The following is a 27077-nucleotide window of genomic DNA, read 5'->3' as shown; positions in this document are numbered from 1 at the left end:
TGGTCTTAGCGGAAGAGTCCACGGATGGCAAGAGGCCATCCGGACAAGATCCGCATACCAAAACCTGTGAGGCCATGCCGGAGCTACCAGCAGAACAAACGAGCATTCCTTCAGAATCTTGGAGATTACTCTTGGAAGAAGAACTAGAGGCGGAAAGATATAGGCAGGATGATACTTCCAAGGAAGTGATAATGCATCCACTGCTTCCGCCTGAGGATCCCGGGATCTGGACAGATACCTGGGATGTTTCTTGTTAGATGAGACGCCATCAGATCTATTTCTGGAAGCTCCCACATTTGAACAATCTGAAGAAATACCTCTGGGTGAAGAGACCATTCGCCCGGATGCAACGTTTGGCGACTGAGATAATCCGCTTCCCAATTGTCTATACCTGGGATATGAACCGCAGAGATTAGACAGGAGCTGGATTCCGCCCAAACCAGAATTCGAGATACTTCTTTCATAGCCAGAGGACTGTGAGTCCCTCCTTGATGATTGATGTATGCCACAGTTGTGACATTGTCTGTCTGAAAACAAATGAACGATTCTCTCTTCAGAAGAGGCCAAGACTGAAGAGCTCTGAAAATTGCACGGAGTTCCAAAATATTGATCGGTAATCTCACCTCCTGAGATTCCCAAACTCCTTGTGCCGTCAGAGATCCCCACACAGCTCCCCAACCTGTGAGACTTGCATCTGTTGAAATTACAGTCCAGGTCGGAAGCACAAAAGAAGCCCCCTGAATTAAACGATGGTGATCTGTCCACCACGTTAGAGAGTGTCGTACAATCGGTTTTAAAGATATTAATTGAGATATCTTTGTGCAATCCCTGCACCATTGATTCAGCATACAGAGCTGAAGAGGTCGCATGTGAAAACGAGCAAAGGGGATCGCGTCCGATGCAGCAGTCATAAGACCTAGAATTTCCATGCATAAGGCTACCGAAGGGAATGATTGTGACTGAAGGTTTCGACAAGCTGAAATCAATTTTAGACGTCTCTTGTCTGTCAAAGACAGAGTCATGGACACTGAATCTATCTGGAAACCCAGAAAGGTTACCCTTGTCTGAGGAATCAATGAACTTTTTAGTGAATTGATCCTCCAACCATGATCTTGAAGAAACAACACAAGTCGATTCGTATGAGATTCTGCTAAATGTAAAGACTGAGCAAGTACCAAGATATCGTCCAAATAAGGAAATACCACAATACCCTGTTCTCTGATTACAGACAGAAGGGCACCGAGAACCTTTGTAAAAATTATTGGAGCTGTAGCTAGGCCAAACAGCAGAGCCACAAACTGGTAATGCTTGTCCAGAAAAGAGAATCTCAGGAACTGATAATGATCTGGATGAATCGGAATATGCAGATATGCATCCTGTAAATCTATTGTGGACATATAATGCCCTTGCTGAACAAAAAGCAAGATAGTCCTTACAGTTAACATTTTGAACGTTGGTATCCTTACATAACGATTCAATATTTTTAGATCCAGAACTGGTCTGAAGTAATAATAATATTATGAGAATCATGATCTGTTACTTGTTGCGCTAAAGTTTCCAACCAAAAAGTTGAAGCTGCAGCAACATCAGCCAAGGATATAGCAGGTCTAAGAAGAAGATTACCTGAACACAGATAAGCTTTTCTTAGAAAGGATTCAATTTTCCTATCTAAAGGATCCTTAAACGAAGTACCATCTGACGTAGGAATAGTAGTACGTTTAGCAAGGGTAGAAATAGCCCCATCAACTCTAGGGATTTTGTCCCAAAATTCTAATCTGTCAGACGGCACAGGATATAATTGCTTAAAACGTTTAGAAGGAGTAAATGAATTACCCAAATTATTCCATTCTCTGGAAATTACTTCAGAAATAGCACCAGGAAAAGGAAAAACTTCTGGAATAACCACAGGAGATTTAAAGACCTTATCTAAACGTTTAGATTTAGTATCAAGAGGACCAGAATCCTCTATTTCTAAAGCAATTAGGACTTCTTTAAGTAAAGAACGAATAAATTCCATTTTAAATAAATATGAAGATTTATCAGCATCAATCTCTGAGACAGAATCCTCTGAACCAGAAGAGTCATTAGAATCAGAATGATGATGTTCATTTAAAAATTCATCTGTATAAAGAGAAGTTTTAAAAGATTTTTTATGTTTACTAGAAGGAGGAATAACAGACATAGCCTTCTTGATGGATTCAGAAACAAAATCTCTTATGTTATCAGGAACATTCTGAACATTAGATGTTGAAGGAACTGCAACAGGTAATGGTACATTACTAAAGGAAATATTATCTGCATTAACAAGTTTGTCATGACAATTAATACAAACAACAGCTGGAGGAATAGCTACCAAAAGTTTACAGCAGATACACTTAGCTTTGGTAGTTCCAGCACCAGACAGCGATTTTCCTGAAGTATCTTCTGACTCAGATGCAACGTGAGACATCTTGCAATATGTAAGAGAAAAAACAACATATAAAGCAAAATTGATCAAATTCCTTAAATGACAGTTTCAGGAATGGGAAAAAATGCCAGTGAACAAGCTTCTAGCAACCAGAAGCAATAAATAATGAGACTTAAATCATGCGGAGACAAAAGCGACGCCCATATTTTTTTAGCGCCAAATAAGACGCCCACATTATTTGGCGCCTAAATGCTTTTGGCGACAAAAAATGACGCCACGTCCGGAACGCCGACATTTTTTGGCGCAAAAGAACGTCAAAAAATTACACAACTTCCGGCGACACGTATGACGCCGGAAACAGAAAAGATTTTTTGCGCCAAAAAAAGTCCGCGCCAAGAATGACGCAATAAAATGAAGCATTTTCAGCCCCCGCGAGCCTAACAGCCCACAGGGAAAAAAGTCAAATCTTTAAGGTAAGAAAAATATTTGATTCAAATGCATTATCCCAAATATGAAACTGACTGTCTGAAAATAAGGAATGTTGAACATCCTGAGTCAAGGCAAATAAATGTTTGAATACATATATTTAGAACTTTATTAAAAAAGTGCCCAACCATAGCTTAGAGTGTCACAGAAAATAAGACTTACTTACCCCAGGACACTCATCTACATGTTTGTAGAAAGCCAAACCAGTACTGAAACGAAAATCAGCAGAGGTAATGGTATATTTATAAGAGTATATCGTCGATCTGAAAAGGGAGGTAAGAGATGAATCTCTACGACCGATAACAGAGAACCTATGAAATAGACCCCGTAGAAGGAGATCATTGAATTCAAACAGGCAATACTCTCCTCACATCCCTCTGACATTCACTGCACGCTGAGAGGAAAACCGGGCTCCAACCTGCTGCGGAGCGCATATCAACGTAGAATCTAGCACAAACTTACTTCACCACCTCCATAGGAGGCAAAGTTTGTAAAACTGAATTGTGGGTGTGGTGAGGGGTGTATTTATAGGCATTTTAAGGTTTGGGAAACTTTGCCCCTCCTGGTAGGAATGTATATCCCATACGTCACTAGCTCATGGACTCTTGCTAATTACATGAAAGAAATTTTAGTTTTGCAAAATCCATAACTACTGGTCTCAGATCGCGGAATGTATTGCAGCGGTATAAGCTGTAACGCTGGCGTTATAGCCTGCCCGAACAAATTGTAATACGGTGCAATGGAAAATCCCGCACTCAAACGTCATTTTTTGAGTGCGAAATGGACGTTGCGTTACAGGCTAAAATGCTTGTGGTATAGCTATACCTCTGCGACTTGTAATACGGGAGACCTGCCATTTCACGCGCAATGGCCAATTTTTCAGCGGTATAGCCGTACCGCACCAGAACGCAAAACTTGTAATCTAGCTGTATGTTAGAGAGTGAGCGTACTCCATCCTGCCATTGAACCCATACAGGCTTAGAACGTTAGCCCACTGATAAGGCCTGGAGTTGCTCCAATACTGTATCAGAGGATTTTGCTTCAGAGACTGACATCTTATAAATAAAGGATTACATTCATAGTGTGTTTTATATATATTTTTTTTAAAGTACACTTGAGAAAATGTCTCTATTATCATTATTAACTGTTAAGCATTTAAGAAACAGACAGCAAATAATAAATAAGCATAGGCCCAATAAGTCTGCCAATATTTCCTAAAAGTAAAAATGTATCTAGTTTGTAGGACAGCTTTATGCTTATCCCATACATTCTTGAAGTCCCCCACAGTGTTTGTCATTAGCACTTCTTGTGAAAGTTTATATCAATCACCCTTTCTGTAAGTGTTCCCGCAAATTACTCCTGAATCTACTACCCTCCAGCTTCTGATAATGACCACTTGTTCCCGACTTAATTTTTTTAGAAAAAATACTCACAGCCTCAGCTTTAAGGCCCTTACAAAAAAAAAATAATATTTTTTTTTAGAAACAGTTAAAGGGATATGAAACCCATTTTTTTCTTTCATGCATAGCTACCAATCAGCAAGCGCTACTCAGGTTCTGAACCAAAAATGGGCCAGCACCAGTGTTCCCTCTAAGGCAAGTTTTGTGAGCGGCCCAGCAATGAAACGGGTAATAAGTGAACCACACCTTGCAGTCTGCATTATATAATGTTTGCTAATTGATCCAATTAACTGTTTCATTGCTGGGCCGCACAGAAAACTGGCCTTAGAGGGAATGCTGGCCAGCACCTAAGCTTACATTCATGCTTTTTCAAATAAAGATAACAAGAGAATGAAGAAAAATTGATAATAGGAGTAAATTATAAAGTTGCTTAAAATTGCATGCTCTATCTGAATCATGAAAGAAAAAAATTGGGTTTCATATCCCTTTAATCTGTGAGCTGTTGGGTCTGAGGATTGAACTCTGGTCATCGAAGTGCCAAGTCAGTTCTTGGCTTGTGAGCTACTATGGGACTAAGAGGCCTTAAGCAATTTAATGGCTGACATGAAAACATTTTCAACAATCCAGTCAGCTTACCAGGTCTAATGGTGCTATCTCTGCCAAAGAGGTGAAGACGTCGCCTTCCAAGACAAAAATGTTCGATGATATGAAAAATCTCCACAGGCTTTTCAATGTTACCAATTTCAGGTTCTTCTGTGATGATCAGATCAATGTCAACATTTGCATGTATGAAATCACCATCTGTACTACGATGCACTGTACCTCTGATGCCCATAAGGCAGTGCTCCTATATACACACAAACAACAAAAAACGTAATAAAGAAATTCAACTATTTATAACAGTATAAAAATATAGATGAATTTAGTAGAAATAAGCAACTGATGCTGTCAGCTATTGAAATTAAATTAACTCCTCTTTGAATTCAGAAACTTTATTTAATATACTGGCTGCTTGGTCAAAATAAATAATGCGCACTTCAAACCACTCACCTTAGTTCTTTGAAATATTGCCTTTGGGTCCAGAGTCTTTGTTTTGCCTGGGTTATCTTTATTAGTTTTGATCCAACAAATATCTTCTGATCTTCTAAAACCCCACTTACGCAAGCACTGAAATACATTTAAAAATAAGCTTTATAATTAGCCTATAAAAAGGGCCGTGCTTTAGTCATTAGCAGTTTTAATACATTTTCATTTAGACTAACACACAATATATTGCATCAAACACAAAGCCCTTTTCATTTTTCTTGCAAAGGATGGCAGATGCTCAAAAGTCAATATTTTTCATTTCCTTTTTGACAATAAAACGCAACCCAAAACCAAAGGCCATGCAAAATTGTTTTTACGAAACATGCACCTATGGTACAATAGTAACAGTGTATTATTGAACACCTGCCCCAACACAAAGGTTATACAAATTGCCCAGCAATGAACAAATAGATCTCTGCTAATACTGAGGTGTTAATGTAGTGTATGTTAGGTATCACCTTTCTGTCTCAAACACATGCATGTCAAAACCGGCTTAAATTGGGATAAGTCCCTGGGACATCTGAAGCAGGAAGCAGCTGCTGTCCCATACCTGAACTTAATTCCATTCTCCTTACCATTCTGCCAAAGTCCAGACCCTCGCCAGACCCGCACCAAAGGAAGACAAAGGCTCTTGAGCCTGCAATCCCTTCTATATCCAACTTCATTATCTAAAAAAAAAAAAAAAAAAAAAAAGTAACATTCCTAAGGAATGAATGCTATAGACTTTGATTTGTTAGGGGCAAGGGATAATGAAATAATACATATATATTTAATAAATTAAACACATCTTGACTTTACTTAGCGGCAAGAAAATCCCAATGCTAATTCAATAAACCCACAAAAATGTACATCAGAAGTCAACCGTAGAAGATTTGTGGCTTTAATGAATAACAGATGTACAAACCTGAATAGTCACTGGTAGTGGAAACACACACAAGAGATAAATAGGATTTTACAAGCGACAGTTAATTTTGCAATATAATACCTTAGGACATGTAATAAAAGGCTCACCTGGTTATGCATAAATCAATCAGAATTATTTCTTATGGAAATGGAAAAATATTCTTTGTACTACAACACAATTATTAGTGATTAAGAGATTTTTCTTTTTTTTTTTAAATTGTAAAACACTACAAGATGAATTTCTTTCTGGTAATTCTTTTTTGATTAGGTTAAAGGAACAGTCTACACTAAAATTGTTAGTTTAAATGATATATAATGTCTTTACTACCCATTCCCCAGCTTTGCACAACCATCATTGCTATATTAATTTACTTTATAACATTTAAACCTCTAAATTTCTGCCTGTTTCTAAGCCACTACAGACAGCCTCTTATCACATGCTTTTTTATTTGCTTTTCACAACAGGAGACTGCTAGTTCATGTGGACCATATAGATAACATTATGTTCACGCCCAAGGAATTATTTAATATTTAGCACAACACTGTATTAAATGCAGGTCAATAGATAATAAAAGTCATGTGATCAGGGGGCTTTCAGAAGATGCTTAGATACAAGGTAATCACAGAGGTAAAAATTATATTAATATAACTGTTGGTTATGCAAAACTGGGGAATGGGTAATAAAGGGATTATCTATTTTTCTTTCCTAAGATATGGTGAGTCCACAGCATCATCTTCAATTACTGTTGGGAATATCACTCCTGGCCAGCAGCAGGAGGCAAAGAGCACCACAGTTAAACTGTTAAGTATCACTCCCTTACCCACAACCCCCAGTCATTCTCTTTGCCTTCGTTCATGGAGGTGAAGATTTGGTGTCTGATGAAGTGATTTCTACAAAGCAAGTTTTGAGGTATAGCTGTGTTCCACATGAATCTCTTGAGTAAGGGTTGTGGTGGCTTTCAAGCAGTTAGGAAATTGTAAGGTGGGCCTTACTGAATTTTCCTAACTTTTTGCTGCCCTACTATAGAAAATCAGAGGATGTGACTGTTTCTTTCATACAGGTCTCTGTGAGGAACTGTGTCCTTACATACCTGGTAAGCTGTCTACATGCAGGACAGCAGACTTGGCAGGTAAGTGCCTGTTTTTCTTCCAGGTGGGGAGATTATGCATTTACAGAATCATCTGCCCTTATGACATGGGACAGATAAATCCTTAAAAAGGGAAAGCCTTGCCAAAATTAAACTTTAATGATTCAGATAGGGCATGCGATTTTAAACAAACTTTCCAATTGACTTTTATCATTAAATTTACTTTGTTCCTTTGGTGGTATTTTTGAAAAGCTAAACCTAGGTAAGCTTAAACTTATTGCTAAACCATTGAAAACTGCCTCCTATCTCAGAGCATTTTAAAAGTTTTTCACAGTTAAGACAGTACTAGTTCATGTGTGGCATATAGATAACTCACTACCGTGGAGTTATTTAGGAGTCTGCACCGATTGGCTAAACTGTATGTCTGTCAAAAGCACTGAGATAAGGGGGCAGTCTGCAGAGGCTTAGATACAAGCTAATCAAAGAGGTAAAACATTAATATAACAGTGCTGGTTATCCAAAACTGGGGGATAGGTAATAAAGGGATTATCTATCTTTTTAAACAATACAAACTCTGGTGTAGACTGTCCCTTTAAGGAAGGAAAAGTGGGCATGGTACAGTAGGGCACTAGTGACTGAGACTTACCCTTTCAGGAATGAAAGGGTTAATTATTGAGGCTTATTTTTATTGGGGACATTAAAGGTTCTTTTATTTGATAATTAGGAGAGTCAGTAGTGTATTTACAGTTATTTTCAGTTTAGGTACATGAGGAGTTTGAAAAAAAGCAGTCCGGTGCCGTTATTTATTTATACTTGGCAGGTATTTCAGTTGGTTACAGTGGTGACTTAACCAGGAAGTAACTGGACTGTTTTGTTTTCACGCCTCTGTGGCGCAGTTGATTTGCAGATCATGTGACACATTTTCGGAAATGTCTCAGAGCAGTGTCGGCATCGCAGTGAGAGTTCATTTTAGTGGTTCTCTCTCCAAAGTTGGTGACAGGTAGGAACCTGCAGTTCAGACTAAGGTGTGGGGAGCCTGAGAGTTTTAGAGCACATAGTTGCTCATTTAGCATAACGTTTTTTCTCACAAATAGCCTAATTAGTTTATTTTTGGAGTTCAAATTACTGTGTTTAAGAGTATAGTATATTTTTTCTGTGATCATGTCTGATACAGAGGATCATGATCAACTAAATGCTTGTTTATTGTGCTTAGAAGCTCAGATTGCTTTTCTTATGCAATTCTGTTCCTCATGTTAAAAAGACTTTACAATGTAAAGAAAGAATTTGATTTATTGAGCCTAATGTCTCTCAGATGATGCTGTTCAGGTAATTCCGCAGCCTTCTCCTGTAATGTACCAAGCCTGTATGGCGTCACAAGCTGTGCTCTGCGACTCCTCTATTGCTCCCAGTGGGGCATATTTGAAAGCTGAAATTGCCGCGCAAGTATCTTCAGCGGTATCAGCAGCCTTAGCTGCTTTTCCTATGTTAAAAGTAAAGCGTAAGAGGAAAAGGAGTTCAGACTGAAAGGTTTCTGATCCCAGTGGTTCTCAGATGGCTCTTCCTATTAGATCTGATGAGCTAATGGACGTCTAGTTTATGACTCCTTGCACACAGTATAAAAACAGTGAGCTCTGTAACAAAGATATATTTTAAAATAAAGTTGTTATATTATTAAATTCTGTCCTGGAATTTAATGTCAGAATTTCCATTTTCTTTAATATTTGATTAGGAGTATTATCTATAGAAGTGCCTGACAACATTTTTTTTTAACATTTTCAAAACACTGATCCCTGGTGTGACACTCCCTGCTATTTAGTAGTTGCAAAATATGGGATGACTAGAAACTCTTGGTCTAGAATCTAGTTCAACACAGTGGCCAAGGTACAGCCTACTTTAAAGATTACATTTAGTATATTAAAAAAAATCTAAAATAAAGACAGTAATTAGACACAAATAAATAGAACTATGAAAAAAGATTAACTCACCTTTTTTCTCTCTGTTAGATTAAATAAATATAAGATTGTATTTTGCTTCATTATCTCTCTATCTCTATCTAAATCTATATATCTATCTATATATCTATCTAGTTAAAGGGGCATTCCAGCCAAAATAGGAATCCACGTGGATGCATTTCAGTTTTGAACAGAAGCAGTTTTGTAATCTACATGTATTAGCCAAAATGTTTCTAATAAAAAGCTATATCTGTTTCAAAAGTGTATTTAAGTATGCACCGTGCACTAGCATCTTAAATACAGCACTTGCTCAGAGAGCCTAAAGGTGCCTGTACCATCTGGTAATGACTCAATTTCTTAATTGCTAACATGATACATGCTCCACTTGATCTCTAAGCAGCTGCAATATTTAAAATGTTGGTTCACTGAGAATAACATAATTTATGCTTACCTGATAAATTTATTTCTCTTGTGATGCATCGAGTCCACGGATTCATCCTTACTTGTGGGATATTCTCCTCCCCTACAGGAAGTGGCAAAGAGAGCACCCACAGCAGAGCTGCCTATATAGCTCCCCCTTAGCTCCTCCCCCCAGTCATTTGACCGAAGGCTAGGAAGAAAAAGGAGAAACCATAGGGTGCAGTGGTGACTGAAAGTTTTAAAATAAAAAAATATATATGCCTGTCTTAAAAAACAGGGCGGGCCGTGGACTCGATACATCACAAGAGAAATAAATTTATCAGGTAAAGCATAAATTATGTTTTCTCTTGTAAGATGTATAGAGTCCACGGATTCATCCTTACTTGTGGGATACCAATACCAAAGCTTTAGGACACGGATGAAGGGAGGGACAAGACAGGGACCTTAAACGGAAGGCACCACTGCTTGTAGAACCTTTCTCCCAAAAATAGCTTCTGAAGAAGCAAAAGTATCGAATTTGTAAAATTTGGAAAAAGTATGAAATGAAGACCAAGTCGCCGCCTTACAAATCTGTTCAACATAAGCCTCATTTTTAAAAGCCCATGTGGAAGCCACAGCTCTAGTAGAATGAGCAGTAATCCTTTCAGGAGGCTGCCGTCCAGCAGTCTCATAGGCCAAACGGATGATGCTTTTCAGCCAAAAGGAAAGAGAGGTAGCCGTAGCCCTTTGACCTCTCCATTTACCAGAATAAACAACAAACAAAGAAGATGTTTGACGGAAATCTTTAGTTGCTTGTAAGTAGAATTTTAAAGCACGAACCACATCAAGATTGTGTAACAGACGTTCCTTCTTAGATGAAGGATTAGGACACAAAGAAGGAACCACAATCTCTTGATTGATATTCTTATTAGAAACAACCTTAGGAAGAAACCCAGGTTTGGTACGTAAAACCACCTTATCTGCATGGAAAACAAGGTAAGGGGAATCACATTGTAAAGCAGATAGCTCAGAAATTTTTCAAGCCGAAGAGATAGCTACTAAAAACAAAAAACTTTCCAAGATTGAACCTATGCATTCCATAGATATTAAGCTTCTAACAGAACACCTTGAAGAACTTTAAGAACTAAGTTTAGGCTCCATGGCGGAGCAACAGGTTTAAATACAGGCTTGATTCTGACCAAAGCCTGACTAAATGCTTTAACGTCTGGGACATCTGCCAGACATTTGTGAAGTAGAATAGACAAAGCAGATATGTGTCCTTTTAGGGAACTAGAAGATAATCCCTTCTCCAAACCTTCTGGGAGAAAAGACAATATTCTAGGAATCCTAATCTTACTCCACGAGTAACCTTTGGATTCACACCAATAAAGATATTTGCGCCAAATCTTATGATAAATCTTCCTGGTGACAGGCTTTCTAGCCTGAATTAGGGTATCAATGACCGATTCAGAGAAACCACGCTTTGATAAAATCATGCGTTCAATCTCCAAGCAGTCAGACGCAGAGAAATTAGATTTGGATGCATGAACGGGCCTTGGATTAGAAGGTCCCGCCTCATTGGCAGAGTCCACGGTGGAACCGAGGACATGTCCACTAGGTCTGCATACCAAGTCCTGCGCGGCCACGCAGGTGCTATCAGAATTACCGAAGCTCTCTCCTGCTTGATTCTGGCAACCAGACGTGGGAGGAGAGGAAACGGTGGAAATACATAGGCCAGATTGAAGGACCAAGGCACTGCTAGAGCATCTATCAGTACTGCCTTGGGATCCCGGGACCTGGACCCGTAACGAGGAAGTTTGGCATTCTGACGAGACGCCATCAGATCCAATTCTGGTGTGCCCCATAGCTGAATCAGCTGGGCGAATACCTTCGGATGGAGTTCCCACTCCCCCGGATGAAAAGTCTGACGACTTAGAAGATCCGCCTCCCAGTTCTCTACTCCTGGGATGTGGATTGCTGAGAGATGGCAAGAGTGATCCTCTGCCCACCGGATTATTTTGGTTACCTCCATCATCGCTAGAGAACTCCTTGTTCCTCCCTGATGATTGATATAAGCTACAGTCGTGATGTTGTCCGACTGAAACCTGATGAATTTGGCCGCAGCAAGCTGAGGCCACGCCTGAAGTGCATTGAATATCGCTCTCAGTTCTAAAATGTTTATCGGGAGGAGAGCTTCCTCCCGAGACCATAAGCCCTGTGCTTTCAGGGAGTTCCAGACTGCACCCCAGCCTAGCAGGCTGGCATCTGTCGTTACAATGAGCCACTCTGGCCTGCAGAAGCACATTCCCTGAGACAACCACCAGAGAAGAGAATCTCTGGTCTCCTGGTCCAGATGCAGTTGAGGAGATAAATCTGCATAATCCCCATTCCACTGTTTGAGCATGCATAGTTGCAGTGGTCTGAGGTGTAGACGGGCAAAAGGAACTATGTCCATTGCCGCTACCATGAGTCTGATTACCTCCATACACTGAGCCACTGATGGCCGAGGAATGGAATGAAGAGCTCGGCATGTGGATAAGAGTTTTAACTTTCTGACCTCCGTCAGAAATATTTTCATTTCTACCGAGTCTATCAGAGTCCCTAGGAAGGAAACTCTTGTAAGAGGGTTCACCTTCCACCCGTGAGATGTCAGAAAAGCCAACATGATGGCTGTGTGAGACTTGGCTAGCTGGAAAGTCGACGCCTGAATTAAGATGTCGTCTAGATAAAGCACCACTGCTATGCCCCGTGGTCGTAGAACCGCCAGAAGGGACCCTAGTACTTTTGTGAAAATTCTGGGAGCCGTGGCCAACCCGAAGGGAAGGGCCACAAACTGGTAATGCCTGTTTAACCCAGGACTGTCCCACTTTCCTTGTAAACCAGGCAGTTTGGATAAAACCTCAGTGAGGGTTGTATTCATAACTGTGGCTATGTCTTGTAAAGTAAATGAATGTGACGCACTAAAGGGACTTGGCGTCACTTGTGCGGGCGTTACTGGTTGTGACACTTGGGGAGAGCTAGATGGCAAACCCTCATTTACTTCTGACTGAGAATCATCTATTGCTCTATTTTTAAGTGCTAATATATGTTCTTTATAATTTATAGACATATCAGTACAATTGGGACACATTCTAAGAGGGGGTTCCACAATGGCTTCCAAACATATTGAACAAGGATTTTCCTTGGTGTCAGACATGTTAAACAGGCTAGTAATGTAACAAGCAAGCTTGGAAAACACTTTAATCAAAGTAAATAACACTTAGAAATAAAACGGTACTGTGCCTTTAAGAGAAAAAAAGCTGCACAAGTTCTGCAAAACAGTGTAAAAAAGCAGTAAACTTAACAAAATTTTTACAATAGTATCTTACTGCCTTAGTAACTTTGCACAACTATGTAAATAACAGAATTTATGCTTACCTGATAAATTACTTTCTCCAACGGTGTGTCCGGTCCACGGCGTCATCCTTACTTGTGGGAACCAATACCAAAGCTTTAGGACACGGATGATGGGAGGGAGCAAATCAGGTCACCTAGATGGAAGGCACCACGGCTTGCAAAACATTTCTCCCAAAAATAGCCTCCGAAGAAGCAAAAGTATCAAATTTGTAAAATTTGGTAAAAGTGTGCAGTGAAGACCAAGTCGCTGCCTTACATATCTGATCAACAGAAGCCTCGTTCTTGAAGGCCCATGTGGAAGCCACAGCCCTAGTGGAGTGAGCTGTGATTCTTTCAGGAGGCTGCCGTCCGGAAGTCTCATAAGCCAATCGGATGATGCTTTTAAGCCAAAAAGAGAGAGAGGTAGAAGTTGCTTTTTGACCTCTCCTTTTACCAGAATAAACAACAAACAAGGAAGATGTTTGTCTGAAATCCTTTGTAGCCTCTAAATAGAATTTTAGAGCACGAACTACATCCAAATTGTGCAACAAACGTTCCTTCTTTGAAACTGGATTCGGACACAAAGAAGGCACAACTATCTCCTGGTTAATATTTTTGTTAGAAACAACTTTCGGAAGAAAACCAGGTTTAGTACGCAAAACCACCTTATCTGCATGGAACACCAGATAAGGAGGAGAACACTGCAGAGCAGATAACGCTGAAACTCTTCTGGCAGAAGAAATTGCAACCAAAAACAAAACTTTCCAAGATAATAACTTGATATCCACGGAATGTAAGGGTTCAAACGGAATCCCCTGAAGAACTGAAAGAACTAAATTGAGACTCCAAGGAGGAGTCAAAGGTTTGTAAACAGGTTTGATTCTAACCAGAGCCTGGACAAAAGCTTGAACATCTGGCACAGCCGCCAGCTTTTTGTGAAGTAAAACAGATAAAGCAGAAATCTGTCCCTTCAAAGAACTTGCAGATAATCCTTTCTCCAAACCCTCTTGTAGAAAGGATAGAATCTTAGGAATTTTTATCTTGTTCCATGGGAATCCTTTAGATCCGCACCAACAGATATATTTTTTCCATATTTTATGGTAGATTTTTCTAGTTACAGGCTTTCTAGCCTGAATAAGAGTATCAATGACAGAATCTGAGAACCCACGCTTTGATAAAATCAAGCGTTCAATCTCCAAGCAGTCAGTTGGAGTGAGGCCAGATTCAGATGTTCGAACGGACCTTGAACAAGAAGGTCCTGTCTCAAAGGTAGCCTCCATGGTGGAGCCGATGACATATTCACCAGGTCTGCATACCAAGTCCTGCGTGGCCACGCAGGAGCTATCAAGATCACCGATACCCTCACTTGTTTGATCCTGGCTACTAGCCTGGGAATGAGAGGAAACGGTGGAAACACATAAGCTAGGTTGAAGGTCCAAGGCGCTACTAGTGCATCCACTAGAGTCGCCTTGGGATCCCTGGATCTGGACCCGTAGCAAGGAACCTTGAAGTTCTGACGAGACGCCATCAGATCCATGTCTGGAATGCCCCATAACTGAGTTATTTGGGCAAAGATTTCCGGATGGAGTTCCCACTCCCCCGGATGAAATGTCTGACGACTCAGAAAATCCGCTTCCCAATTTTCCACTCCTGGGATGTGGATTGCCGACAAGTGGCAGGAGTGATTCTCCGCCCATTGAATTATTTTGGTCACTTCTTCCATCGCCAGGGAACTCCTTGTTCCCCCCTGAAGGTTGATATATGCAACAGTTGTCATGTTGTCTGATTGAAACCTTATGAATTTGGCCTTTGCTAGTTGAGGCCAAGCCTTGAGAGCATTGAATATCGCTCTCAGTTCCAAAATGTTTATCGGGAGAAGAGATTCTTCCAGAGACCATAGACCCTGAGCTTTCAGGGGTTCCCAGACCGCGCCCCAGCCCACCAGACTGGCGTCGGTCGTGACAATGACCCACTCTGGTCTGCGGAAGCTCATCCCTTGTGACAGGTTGTCCAGGGTCAGCCACCAACGGAGTGAATCTCTGGTCCTCTGATCTACTTGTATCGTCGGAGACAAGTCTGTATAATCCCCATTCCACTGACTGAGCATGCACAGTTGTAATGGTCTTAGATGAATTCGCGCAAAAGGAACTATGTCCATTGCCGCAACCATCAAACCTATTACTTCCATGCACTGCGCTATGGAAGGAAGAAGAACAGAATGAAGTACTTGACAAGAGCTTAGAAGTTTTAATTTTCTGGCCTCTGTCAGAAAAATCTTCATTTCTAAGGAGTCTATTATTGTTCCCAAGAAGGGAACTCTTGTTGACGGAGATAGAGAACTTTTTTCTACGTTCACCTTCCACCCGTGAGATCTGAGAAAGGCTAGGACAATGTCCGTATGAGCCTGTGCTTGTGGCAGAGACGACGCTTGAATCAGTATGTCGTCCAAGTAAGGTACTACTGCAATGCCCCTTGGTCTTAGCACCGCTAGAAGGGACCCTAGTACCTTTGTGAAAATTCTTGGAGCAGTGGCTAATCCGAATGGAAGTGCCACGAACTGGTAATGTTTGTCCAGAAAGGCGAACCTTAGGAACCGATGATGTTCCTTGTGGATAGGAATATGTAGATACGCATCCTTTAAATCCACCGTGGTCATGAATTGACCTTCCTGGATGGTAGGAAGAATTGTCCGAATGGTTTCCATTTTGAACGATGGAACCCTGAGAAATTTGTTTAGGATCTTGAGATCTAAGATTGGTCTGAATGTTCCCTCTTTTTTGGGAACTATGAACAGATTGGAGTAGAATCCCATCCCTTGTTCTCCTAACGGAACAGGATGAATCACTCCCATTTTTAACAGGTCTTCTACACAATGTAAGAATGCCTGTCTTTTTATGTGGTCTGAAGACAATTGAGACCTGTGGAACCTTCCCCTTGGGGGTAGCTCCTTGAATTCCAGAAGATAACCTTGGGATACTATTTCTAGTGCCCAAGGATCCAGAACATCTCTTGCCCAAGCCTGAGCGAAGAGAGAAAGTCTGCCCCCACCAGATCCGGTCCCGGATCGGGGGCCAACATCTCATGCTGTCTTGGTAGCAGTGGCAGGTTTCTTGGCCTGCTTACCTTTGTTCCAGCCTTGCATTGGCCTCCAGGCTGGCTTGGTTTGAGAAGTATTACCCTCTTGCTTAGAGGATGTAGAATTTGAGGCTGGTCCGTTTCTACGAAAGGGACGAAAATTTGGTTTATTTTTAGCCTTAAAAGACCTATCCTGAGGAAGGGCGTGGCCCTTTCCCCCAGTGATATCTGAAATAATCTCTTTCAAATCAGGGCCAAACAGCGTTTTCCCCTTGAAAGGTATGTTAAGCAATTTGTTCTTGGAGGACGCATCCGCTGACTAAGACTTTAGCCAAAGCGCTCTGCGCGCCACAATAGCAAAACCTGAATTTTTCGCCGCTAATCTAGCTAATTGCAAAGTGGCGTCTAAAGTAAAAGAGTTAGCCAATTTAAGAGCTTGAACTCTGTCCATAACCTCCTCATAAGAAGATTCTTTATTGAGCGACTTTTCTAGTTCATCGAACCAGAAACACGCTGCTGTAGTGACAGGAACAATGCATGAAATTGGTTGTAGAAGGTAACCTTGCTGAACAAACATCTTTTTAAGCAAACCCTCTCATTTTTTATCCATAGGATCTTTGAAAGCACAACCATCTTCTATAGGGTTAGTAGTGCGTTTGTTTAGAGTAGAAACCGCCCCCTCGACCTTGGGGACTGTCTGCCATAAGTCCTTTCTGGGGTCGACCATAGGAAACAATTTCTTAAATATAGGGGGAGGGACAAAAGGTATGCCGGGCCTTTCCCATTCTTTATTTACAATGTCCGCCACCCGCTTGGGTATAGGAAAAGCTTTGGGGGGCACCGGGACCTCTAGGAACTTGTCCATCTTACATAATTTCTCTGGAATGACCAAATTGTCACAATCATCCAGAGTAGATAACACCTCCTTAAGCAGAGCGCGGAGATGTTCCAATTTAAATTTGAATGTAATAACATCAGGTTCAGCTTGATGAGAAATTTTTCCTGAATCTGAAATTTCTCCCTCAGACAAAACCTCCCTGGCCCCTTCAGACTGGTGTAAGGGCATGTCAGAACCATTATCATCAGCGTCCTCATGCTCTTCAGTATCTAAAACAGAGCAGTCGCGCTTACGCTGATAAGTGGGCATTTTGGCTAAAATGTTTTTAATAGAATTATCCATTACAGCCGTTAATTGTTGCATAGTAAGAAGTATTGGCGCACTAGATGTACTAGGGGCCTCCTGTGTGGGCAAGAATGGTGTAGACACAGGAGGGGATGATGCAGTACCATGCTTACTCACCTCACTTGAGGAATCATCTTGGGCATCATTTTCCCTAAATTGTTTGTCACATACATCACATCTATTTAAATGAGAAGGAACCTTGGCTTCCTCACATACAGAACATAGTCTATCTGATAGTTCAGACATGTTAAGCAGGCATAAACTTGATAACAAAGCACAAAAAACGTTTTAAAATAAAACCGTTACTGTCACTTTAAATTTTAAACTGAACACACTTTATTACTGAATATGAAAAAAAGTATGAAGGAATTGTTCAAAATTCACCAAAATTTCACCACAGTGTCTTAAAGCCTTAAAAGTATTGAAAACCAAATTTGAAAGCTTTAACTCTTAAAATAACGGAACCGGAGCCGTTTTTACATTTAACCCCTATACAGTCCCTGGTATCTGCTTTGCTGAGACCCAACCAAGCCCAGAGGGGAATACGATACCAAATGACGCCTTCAGTAAACTTTTTCTGTGTATCTGAGCTCCTCACACATGCATCTGCATGCCTTGCTTCCCAAAAACAACTGCGCATTAGTGGCGCGAAAATGAGGCTCTGCCTATGATTAGAAAAGGCCCCCAGTGAAAAAGGTGTCCAATACAGTGCCTGCCGTTTTTTTAACATAATTCCCAAGATTAAAATAACTCCTCAAAGCTATAATCTATTAAAAATGCTTATAAAGTAATCGTTTTAGCCCAGAAAAATGTCTACCAGTCTTTAAAGCCCTTGTGAAGCCCTTTGTTCTTATTAAGAAAATGGCTTACCGGATCCCATAGGGAAATTGACAGCTTCCAGCATTACCAAGTCTTGTTAGAAATGCGTCATACTTCAAGCAGCAAAGTCTGCACACTGTTTCCCCCAACTGAAGTTAATTCATCTCAACAGTCCTGTGTGGAAACAGCCATCGATTTTAGTAACGGTTGCTAAAATCATTTTCCTCTTACAAACAGAAATCTTCATCTCTTTTCTGTTTCAGAGTAAATAGTACATACCAGCACTATTTTAAAATAACAAACTCTTGATAGAAGAATAAAAACTACATTTAAACACCAAAAAACTCTGAGCCATCTCCGTGGAGATGTTGCCTGTGCAACGGCAAAGAGAATGACTGGGGAAGGCGGAGCCTAGGAGGGATCATGTGACCAGCTTTGCTGGGCTCTTTGCCATTTCCTGTTGGGGAAGAGAATATCCCACAAGTAAGGATGACGCCGTGGACCGGACACACCTATGTTGGAGAAAAACAATTAACCCCTTAATGGCACAACCGGGTTGAAAAAACGTCAAAACCGGTAAAAAAGACTTTCAGCACCTTGCCACAGCTCTGCTGTGGCGCCTACCTGCCCTTCAGAACGATTTGTGGGGGGAAAAAACCTCCTTTACAGCCCTCAAACACAGAACCTCTAGAGAAGCAGTTGGATGTCTCTAAAGAAAAAAAACTGCGCAACGGAGGCGCGGAAATAGGCCCCTCCCACCTCACTCGATGTTTTGAGGCCTATTAGAAAAACACCATGTGGGTTAAAAAACCCTAACACAAGCCACAATGACCCCTTTAGTCCTTTCAAAAAAACATTATAATTGCATCATTTACTGAACAAACAAAAACGTTTTTTCCTAACAGTGTCACCAGTAACAAATGAGCCCTTCAAGAAAGCTGAAATTCCTATCCAAGTGTCTGAATACAGCTTACCCTTCTCCATGGGGATATTGCCAGCCTTTTCTAGAATAAACACAGTCGGTCTAGAAAAACATAGACTGAACATACCTCATATGCAGCTTAGCATGCAAACCGTTCCCCCAACTGAAGTTTTCCTGTACTCTTCAGCCCTTGTGAGAACAGCAGTGGATCTTAGTTACAAAGTGCTAAGATCATCATCCTCCTTGCAGAAATCTTCATCTCTTTTCTGCCAAAGAGTAAATAGTACACACCGGCACCATTTAAAATAAACTTTTGCTTGAGAAATAAAAAACTAACATTTTTGTCACCACACTCGCTCTGCACTTCCTAGTTACTTAGAGTAGGCAAAGAGAATGACTGGGGGGTGGAGCTAAGGGGGGAGCTATATAGGCAGCTCTGCTGTGGGTGCTCTCTTTGCCACTTCCTGTAGGGGAGGAGAATATCACACAAGTAAGGATGAATCCGTGGACTCGATACATCTTACAAGAGAAATATAGCTATACTTCACATGTACGTGCAGAGAAAAAAAAAAAAACTTTTACTAGAAGCATTTTTGCCAATACATGTATATTGCAAATATGTTTCTATTCAATGATGTAATTCATCTACGTGCATTTCAATTTTGACTGGAATGTCCCTTGCACACTTGTGTAGTAGTGACAGATCAGTAGCAAACAGAAAAGGAAAAGTGACAAGTCTTGAGTGAGAATGCTGAAGATGGAGTAATTTGATCAGTTTGAAGATAGGTATACTTTTCAAATTGACCATTTGCGGTAATGAATTCAGTGGGGAGGGAAGCACACTCATAGAATTAATGCAAATGAATATTAAGAGAGAAATCTGGGCCAGTATGAACATCGGATCAATGTGGAGTGAAATAAGCCCAGACAGACTTGTGTGTCTGTAGTGTTGGGATACTTGCGTATGCAGTGACAGGTGAAATAGATGCGGAGGAAAGAAGCACTCATATGAACTACTCTACCACCTCCCACAATCACACTACTTTCATATTGCATGGCAGCATTTATTAAAATCTAGTTCCCACGTTAAGGGGCCGTGTGCAGCATGCTCACTGCACCTGCTGAAAGCTGGCGATGAAGACAGAATGTGCAGGACCAGGCAGTGAAGCAGCATTGGCGCTGTAATCGGTGGAAAAAACAAACAAAAAATAGTCTGTTTGCTAAGAATCAGCCCTGCTTCACTGCTTTGTTTGGCAGTTGTTCCCAAACAGGACTGCTGCCAGCACTGCACTCACACATAAAAATGTCTGTGAGCATCTGGACCACATACAGTGATTTAGCTGCTGCTTGCTGGGTGATGAGCACTGCTTCAAGTTCTCACATACCTCACTCTGTCCCGACTGGCCCCACCCACCTACTCCCTAGGCTGCCTTTCCGAACCCATTGGTAAACCCTGCCCCCTCCAAGTCACTTGGCCTAGAACTGATCCAGCTCCACCGGGCTAAATTTTAGGTGTGACTGGCATTAGCGTTCAACGACTGGAAAAGGTTTGGGACCCATGGGTGTCTTAGGTGTTTCAAACCAGGGTGTCAGGGCCTATTTTTAAAGGCACCCGGTTTGTTGAGCCCTGATCTATAGCATTAACATACATGTTCGCAGTTGTATTTCCTGTTTTATTATTATACAAAGTATAGCTGTGTGTGTGCATACTAAGTTCACACAACATATTTATGTATACACATGCACACATATATTGTGTATGTTTACAGTTTAACAGGACACCAATGCAAGCACCGACTGCCTTAAAGGGACATTACACAACATCCGCTTTTTCCCCACACTCTCTAGGTAAAGAAAATAAAATCAATAAATTAGATGCAAATTAACTAATCCAACTATTTGACTATGTTTGACTTGCGTTGCAGTCTCTACTGCGCATGACTGCGTCGGACAAACATACCTGGCCTTTTATAATATAGGATAATTATTTAGATCCAAACATTTGTAGCTGAATGCCCACAAAGCACACACATTTTAAAGAAATTATTTCACCCAAGGCAAAGTTGCAAACAGTCCAGTGAACTTAACTAAAGCTGCACTAGAAGAGAAATAGAATAGAAAAGAGCAAATAAACGTACAGGATCTAAACAGTTCATGTTTCAAGTCAAAACAAATCAAACTCATTAATCAGACGGTCAAGATATTTAAAAACATGGATGTTGGGTAACTTAGCCAGACAGAAATTTAGTAGCCAAAATGAAGAAACATTAATGTAGATTCATTACAAATTTTGAAGACAAGCGATAATAGGTTAGAGGGTAATAAACAAAACATTACACAGTTGCTGTGTGTGTGTGTGTGTGTGTGTGTATATGTATGTGTGTATATATATATATATATATATATATATATATATATATATATATATATTATATTGGAGTGTGGGACAAAGCACAATTCCTGCCTACTTATAAAGGCTAACCCTGCTACATATCTGTCCCTAATTAGCTTTATCAGATATCAACTGCAAAACAATTAACTTTATACTAAATTTATGAAAGGGCCTTGTTGTCTGTGGACTAAAGCCCACACTGGCTCCTTCAAATAAGACGAACGGTGGGTGGAGTTTGGCTAATGAAAAGGTATCGCAGTAAAAAGTTGATAAGTTATTCTATAGCAACACAATGAAAAGTCTTAATTACAAACTGTTTACTGTCCCTTTAAATTGATGTAATTACAACATTACCCTGTCATCTTCCAATAGATTAAAGGGACACTGAACCCAATTTTTTTTCTTTTGTGATTCAGATAGAGCATGACATTTTAAGCAACTTTCTAATTTACTCCTATTATCAAATGTTCTTCATTCTCTTGGTATCTTTATTTGAAATGCAAGTATGTAAGTTTAGATGCCGGCCCATTTTTGGTGAACAACCTGGGTTGTCCTTGCTGATTGGTGGATAAATTCATCCACCAATAAAAAAGTGCTGTCCAGAGTCTGAACCAAAAAAAAGCTTAGATGCCTTTTTCAAATAAAGATAGCAAGAGAACAAAGAAAAATAAATAGGAGTAAATTAGAAAGTTGCTTAAAATTGCATGCTCTATCTGACTCAAGAAAGAAAAAAATGTGGTTTCAGTGTCCCTTTAACATATCAAAAGAAGGCTATTAGAACAGATTAAAAATGTGTTTGCTGCAATTGTTTCTCTAAACCAACCAACTAACTTTCTTATTTGTAGGAGCCATTCCAGACTTGAGCCTGGAGATTACAAGGGTTGCTACTTTCATTGTGTTAAACTCTCCATTGTTTAGCTTCAGCAGAAAAGATAAACAGGGATAGATATGTGGCAAGGTTAGGCTTGTGATGTCTGCATAACTGAAAAATCCACAATTTTCAGTCAATTAAATTACAGGAAAAGGGGGCAAAATAAATTAAAGTACATTGCATTTTTACTATGCATAATTAAGCATTTTATGTTATAATCTCAAAGTGCTGATTTGACTTGGGGTTAACCCTTTAGAGAGCAGCATACCTCATGCTTCAATTGTAGGCAATACCATTCCAAGCAGCAACATTTTAACTTACTCTTGCAGTGTGGCAATATTTTAAACTACGTCTATTTAACATCCACAAGTTCACATGTAGCTTGAAGACTAGGTTTTACATTTCAGAAAAAAAAGTTCTCTTCACACCTCACATTATTACTGAAAATGGCCACATTGCTCTGACATATTGGCATACAACATTATATCTCAGGCATGTTTTTTGAATAACTTACATCTTCCCATGTCCACCACTTCTCATTAGCTGCAATACCAGTCTCCCTGTAATATTCCTCTAGAGGTGGCTCCAGAAGGATTACATCAAACTCGCTCTTAAGTTCCCTTAGGTCAAAGGTTTCCAGGTCTGCCTGTAAATACCTATGTCATTTTATATTTTCAAAGAAAAAAAAAAGTTATTTTACCCCTGAATTGCACAGTGAAGATTTGCTGTAAAACAAAGCCACTGACATTATTGTTAGTGCACTAACATACATAAAAATACAAGATGAACAATCTCCTATAAACTTGAGAAAAATTAGGATCTGAGAAGCAAGACATTTATAGAGATACACTTTTAAATATTTATGGGGATTAAAAATGTTGTAGTTAAACTTCTGCTAAAGAGTCTATTTAAAAAATGAGAGCCTACTACTAATTTGGAAAATCATGCTTGAAAAGGAGTGATTAATGGCCTGACATTTTCATGAGCATTTTGCGCTTTATAAAAACAGGGACTACTAATGTTGTGTAATAAACAGTCACTGCAGCCAGCTGCTGTAAGGGAAAAAATGCTTAACCAGAGTGTTTTCATATTCCTTTTGTAGTTGTTTATTCTATAAAATAGTTAAAAACCTTTGAATACTCCAAATGCAGAATGTAAAATAAGGGACTTTGAATTGATAGTGTCAGTGTATAAAAAAGCCTTTATAAAAGTAGAATTGATTATATATTTTTACGTCTTAATTTTATTAAAGAAAATAAGTGAATTTTATATACAAAACTGTTAAAGGAAGAAAGAGGCCCACTAAAGATCAACCAATATGTTGATTACTCTCGTAAATGAACATAGACCATTAGTAATAGGCGATGCTGCAATATTGCGATTTACAGGGGCATAGTATTTAAATATTGAGCAGCAGTTAAAGGGATATTAAACCCATTTTTTTTCTTTTATGATTTAGATAAAGCATACAATTTTAAGTAACTTTCTATTTTACTGTTATTATCAATTTTTCTTTGTTCTTTTGGTATCTTTATTTTAAAGAGCAGGAATGAAAGCTTAGGAGTCGGAGCATTTTTGGTACAGCACCCTGGATAGCGCTTGCTGATTGGTGGCAATTACAGCAAATTCAAGGTAAAGTACGCTGAAAACAGCGTAATTTGGATTTGTATTAAGCGCAATATTCAAGTTTTAAAACACGCCGGTTTCCCCCTCTGTACTTCGCCCTCTATTGTGAGCTTTTACCTAGCAGAGAGCTCTCATTATTTGTATGGGAGACATCTCGCTGCTACATTTTTTTTTTTAGAATCGGGGCGGGCCGTAGTGGTTATTCTCCGTTTTTGGGCCTGTTTTGCATCAGTGATATTGGTCTACAAGAAAAAAAAGTATTTGTAGATCATACAAACATATTTTTAGTTCCAGGAAGGGTAGATTAAATAAGTAGTAACAGTATAGCATAAGTGGGACCTAAACTGTAAAACCACAAACTGCTCAATTGTTCATTTATGATGCAAAATTATTAAATTATAGAGACTCCATTGACAACAACAAATAAGGATATACTTTGAATTATTAGTTTTGACAATTTGTAACAGAGCAGGCATGGCCAATAAAATGTTTTATTGTATACAAAGAGGTATTAATATCAGAAAAAGTGAGGTCCCTATACCACACTATAGATCATTAAAGAGACATAAAACAAGTTGGGATAGAGACAAAATATAATAAAATGTACTTTAATTACTTTACCTGCAAATTTATACTGCAGCGCCTCACCATTAACCCTTTCTTTTTAGTTTCTGAATTGTACAGCTCTAACTCCCCCCACACATTTCCTTCTATGGCTGTATCTATATCTATTGTTGTTTTGGTAGAATGCAAACGTGCATAGGGATTATCTGCTGGAGCATGCCTAGAAGTTGTGAACTCAGTTGACATACAATGCCTGTGTCTAAACAATGATAAGGGTGGGTGGAGTTGGCTGCTCCAGGCAGCTTAGCTATGTAATTCATTTTGCTGATTTTTGAAAATTATTTTAAAATACTTGCCAGCAATTTTTAAACATTTTGTTTATGCAAACTATTTTTAATTAAATTAGCCCTTTTAGGATATGCACAGATCTCAACCTGTTTTATGTCCCTTTAAAGGGACAGTAAAGTCATAATTAGACATTCATGTTTCAGACAGAGCATACTATGTTAAACAACTTTCCAATTTACTTATATTATTTAATTTGCTTCCTTCTCTAGTTATGCTTTGTAGAATGGTTTATCAACGTAAGCTCAGGAGCAGCAAAGCACCTGGGTACTAGCTGCTGATTGGTGGCTTTATATATATGCTGATTGTCATTGGCTCACCCCATGTGTTCAGTTAGCAACAAGTAGTGCATTGCTGCTCTTTTAACAAATGACACCAAGAGAATGAAGCAAATTTGATAATAGAAGCCAGAACGTTGTTTAAAACTGTATGTTCTACCTAAATCATGAAAGAAACATTTGGGGTTCCATGTTCCTTTAAAGGGACACTGAACCCAATTTTTTCTTTTGTGATTCAGATAGAGCATGCAATTTTAAGCAACTTTCTAATTGACTCCTATTATCAAATTGTCTTCATTCTCTTGGTATCTTTATTTGAAATGCAAGAATGTAAGTTTAGATGCAGGCCCGTTTTTGGTGAACAAACTGGGTTGTTCTTGCTGATTGGTGGATAAATTCATCCACCAATAAACAAGTGCTTTCCATGGTACTGAACCAAAAAAATAGCTTAGATGCCTTTTTCAAATAAAGAAAGCCAGAGAACAAAGAAAAATTAATAGATGTAAATTAGAAAGTTGCATGCTCTATCTGAATCACAAAAGTGTCCCTTTAAATCTTGAGTTTTGGAGACCACACCTTTGGAAGGATATAAAACGGAAAAAAAATGTTCCAAAGGAGGGCTACTAAAATGGTATATTGTCTAAAATAACAAATCAAAAAAACTTTTCATAAAAAACTTCATGACTTTTAGCTACAGTACTAAGGAGCAAAATCGAAGAATGTAACAGACATCCGGGAAGAGGCGGAGCAAGCAAGACGCTTGCAGATGAGTACCTCTCCAATTAAGCTCTGACCAACAGCTCCCTATGGCGCAGTGATCCTTGACCGCAAGCTCTAAGCGGTCCGGATCAACTGATGACTTTTGCGCTACGGACGTCCCTCGAATAGCAAGCTCCTGTGGCTGAAGCAACCGCATACCCATCGGCAGCACTATACTGAGTAATACAGGCTTCTGGAGGCAGCACGACAGGAAAGACAGTGTGGATGGGAGACGCCAGAGACGCTGGAATCTCTGAAACGGCAACTACCTGCTAGGTCATATATACAGCATACCTGTGAGTTTTGGAATTTGCCAGTAAAGGAAGCAGAATCAGGACTCTGTAATATCAGGAGTTTTCTACCCCAGGGGCTCCTTACAGTAGACGTTTGTCTACTCCCATCCCACGCCGATAATACACAGCCTCTCCTCCTACATAACAGCCGTTTTTTGCTAAAGGCTGGAGTACAATATAAAGTAGCAATAAAAACCATTATAGTAACTTTATTTAATATACGGGATAATGAAGTGAAGACACACAGAAAGTGGCTGGTTAAACTACTATTTTGCCTGAGATTTAACTAATTTTTGTAGGCAACTTACCAATACAAAGTCACAAATGCTGGGAAAACTCCCATAATACCTCGGGGTAGGAGTCCTGGAAAAGAAGCCTGTATATCATATGGAAAGCTTCTGGTCGTTTCCTTTACAATACAGCTACTGGGGGACTTTATTCCTTTTGGGATCATATTAATCGTTTTACCCAGTAGTCTATTACATGGCCTACGACCTGAACACCAGCCAAAAACTCCCATAACCTTTCTGGTAGGAGTTCAAAAGGAATAGCTCCCATAACCCACGGGTAGGAGCAGAAAAAGATCCACAGATAACTTTATAAAGGAATATGATCAGTTTACCCAAAAAAAAAAAATCTGTGACTGTTAATATCTGCATTACCTCTGAGAGTTTTGCTCTGGGCACTATACATTAAGTGGAGACTAAAACCATTATTTTTGTGCTTATTGGTGCATTAGTACCTCATATATTCTCTGTATCCTATTTACCTATGTAATATATAGAGATAGGAGATTAAAGATCAGCCCCCATAATCTCTGGGCAGAAGTTGTGCGTAGAAGGCTCCTTATAAGG

The 27077-nt window shown here is 39.7% G+C and overlaps 1 protein-coding gene across 1 annotated transcript in view; it reads right to left on the bottom strand.

The window, feature by feature from the left end:
- METTL14 (methyltransferase 14, N6-adenosine-methyltransferase subunit) overlaps window positions 1–27077 on the bottom strand; it is a 100131-nt gene that overhangs the window by 25792 nt on the left and 47262 nt on the right. The window contains exons 7-10 of the mRNA XM_053703593.1: window positions 22873–23014; window positions 5955–6047; window positions 5344–5460; window positions 4930–5140 (exon numbers count right to left, since the gene is read on the bottom strand). Of these exons, the coding sequence (XP_053559568.1) occupies window positions 4930–5140; window positions 5344–5460; window positions 5955–6047; window positions 22873–23014 (563 nt within the window). The remainder of the gene's footprint in view (window positions 1–4929; window positions 5141–5343; window positions 5461–5954; window positions 6048–22872; window positions 23015–27077) is intronic.

Source organism: Bombina bombina, chromosome 2 (genome assembly GCF_027579735.1).
Source record: "Bombina bombina isolate aBomBom1 chromosome 2, aBomBom1.pri, whole genome shotgun sequence".
NCBI lineage: Eukaryota > Metazoa > Chordata > Amphibia > Anura > Bombinatoridae > Bombina > Bombina bombina.
Note: the sequence above shows the minus strand (reverse complement) of the source record. Positions and strands in the feature narration are given on the sequence as shown.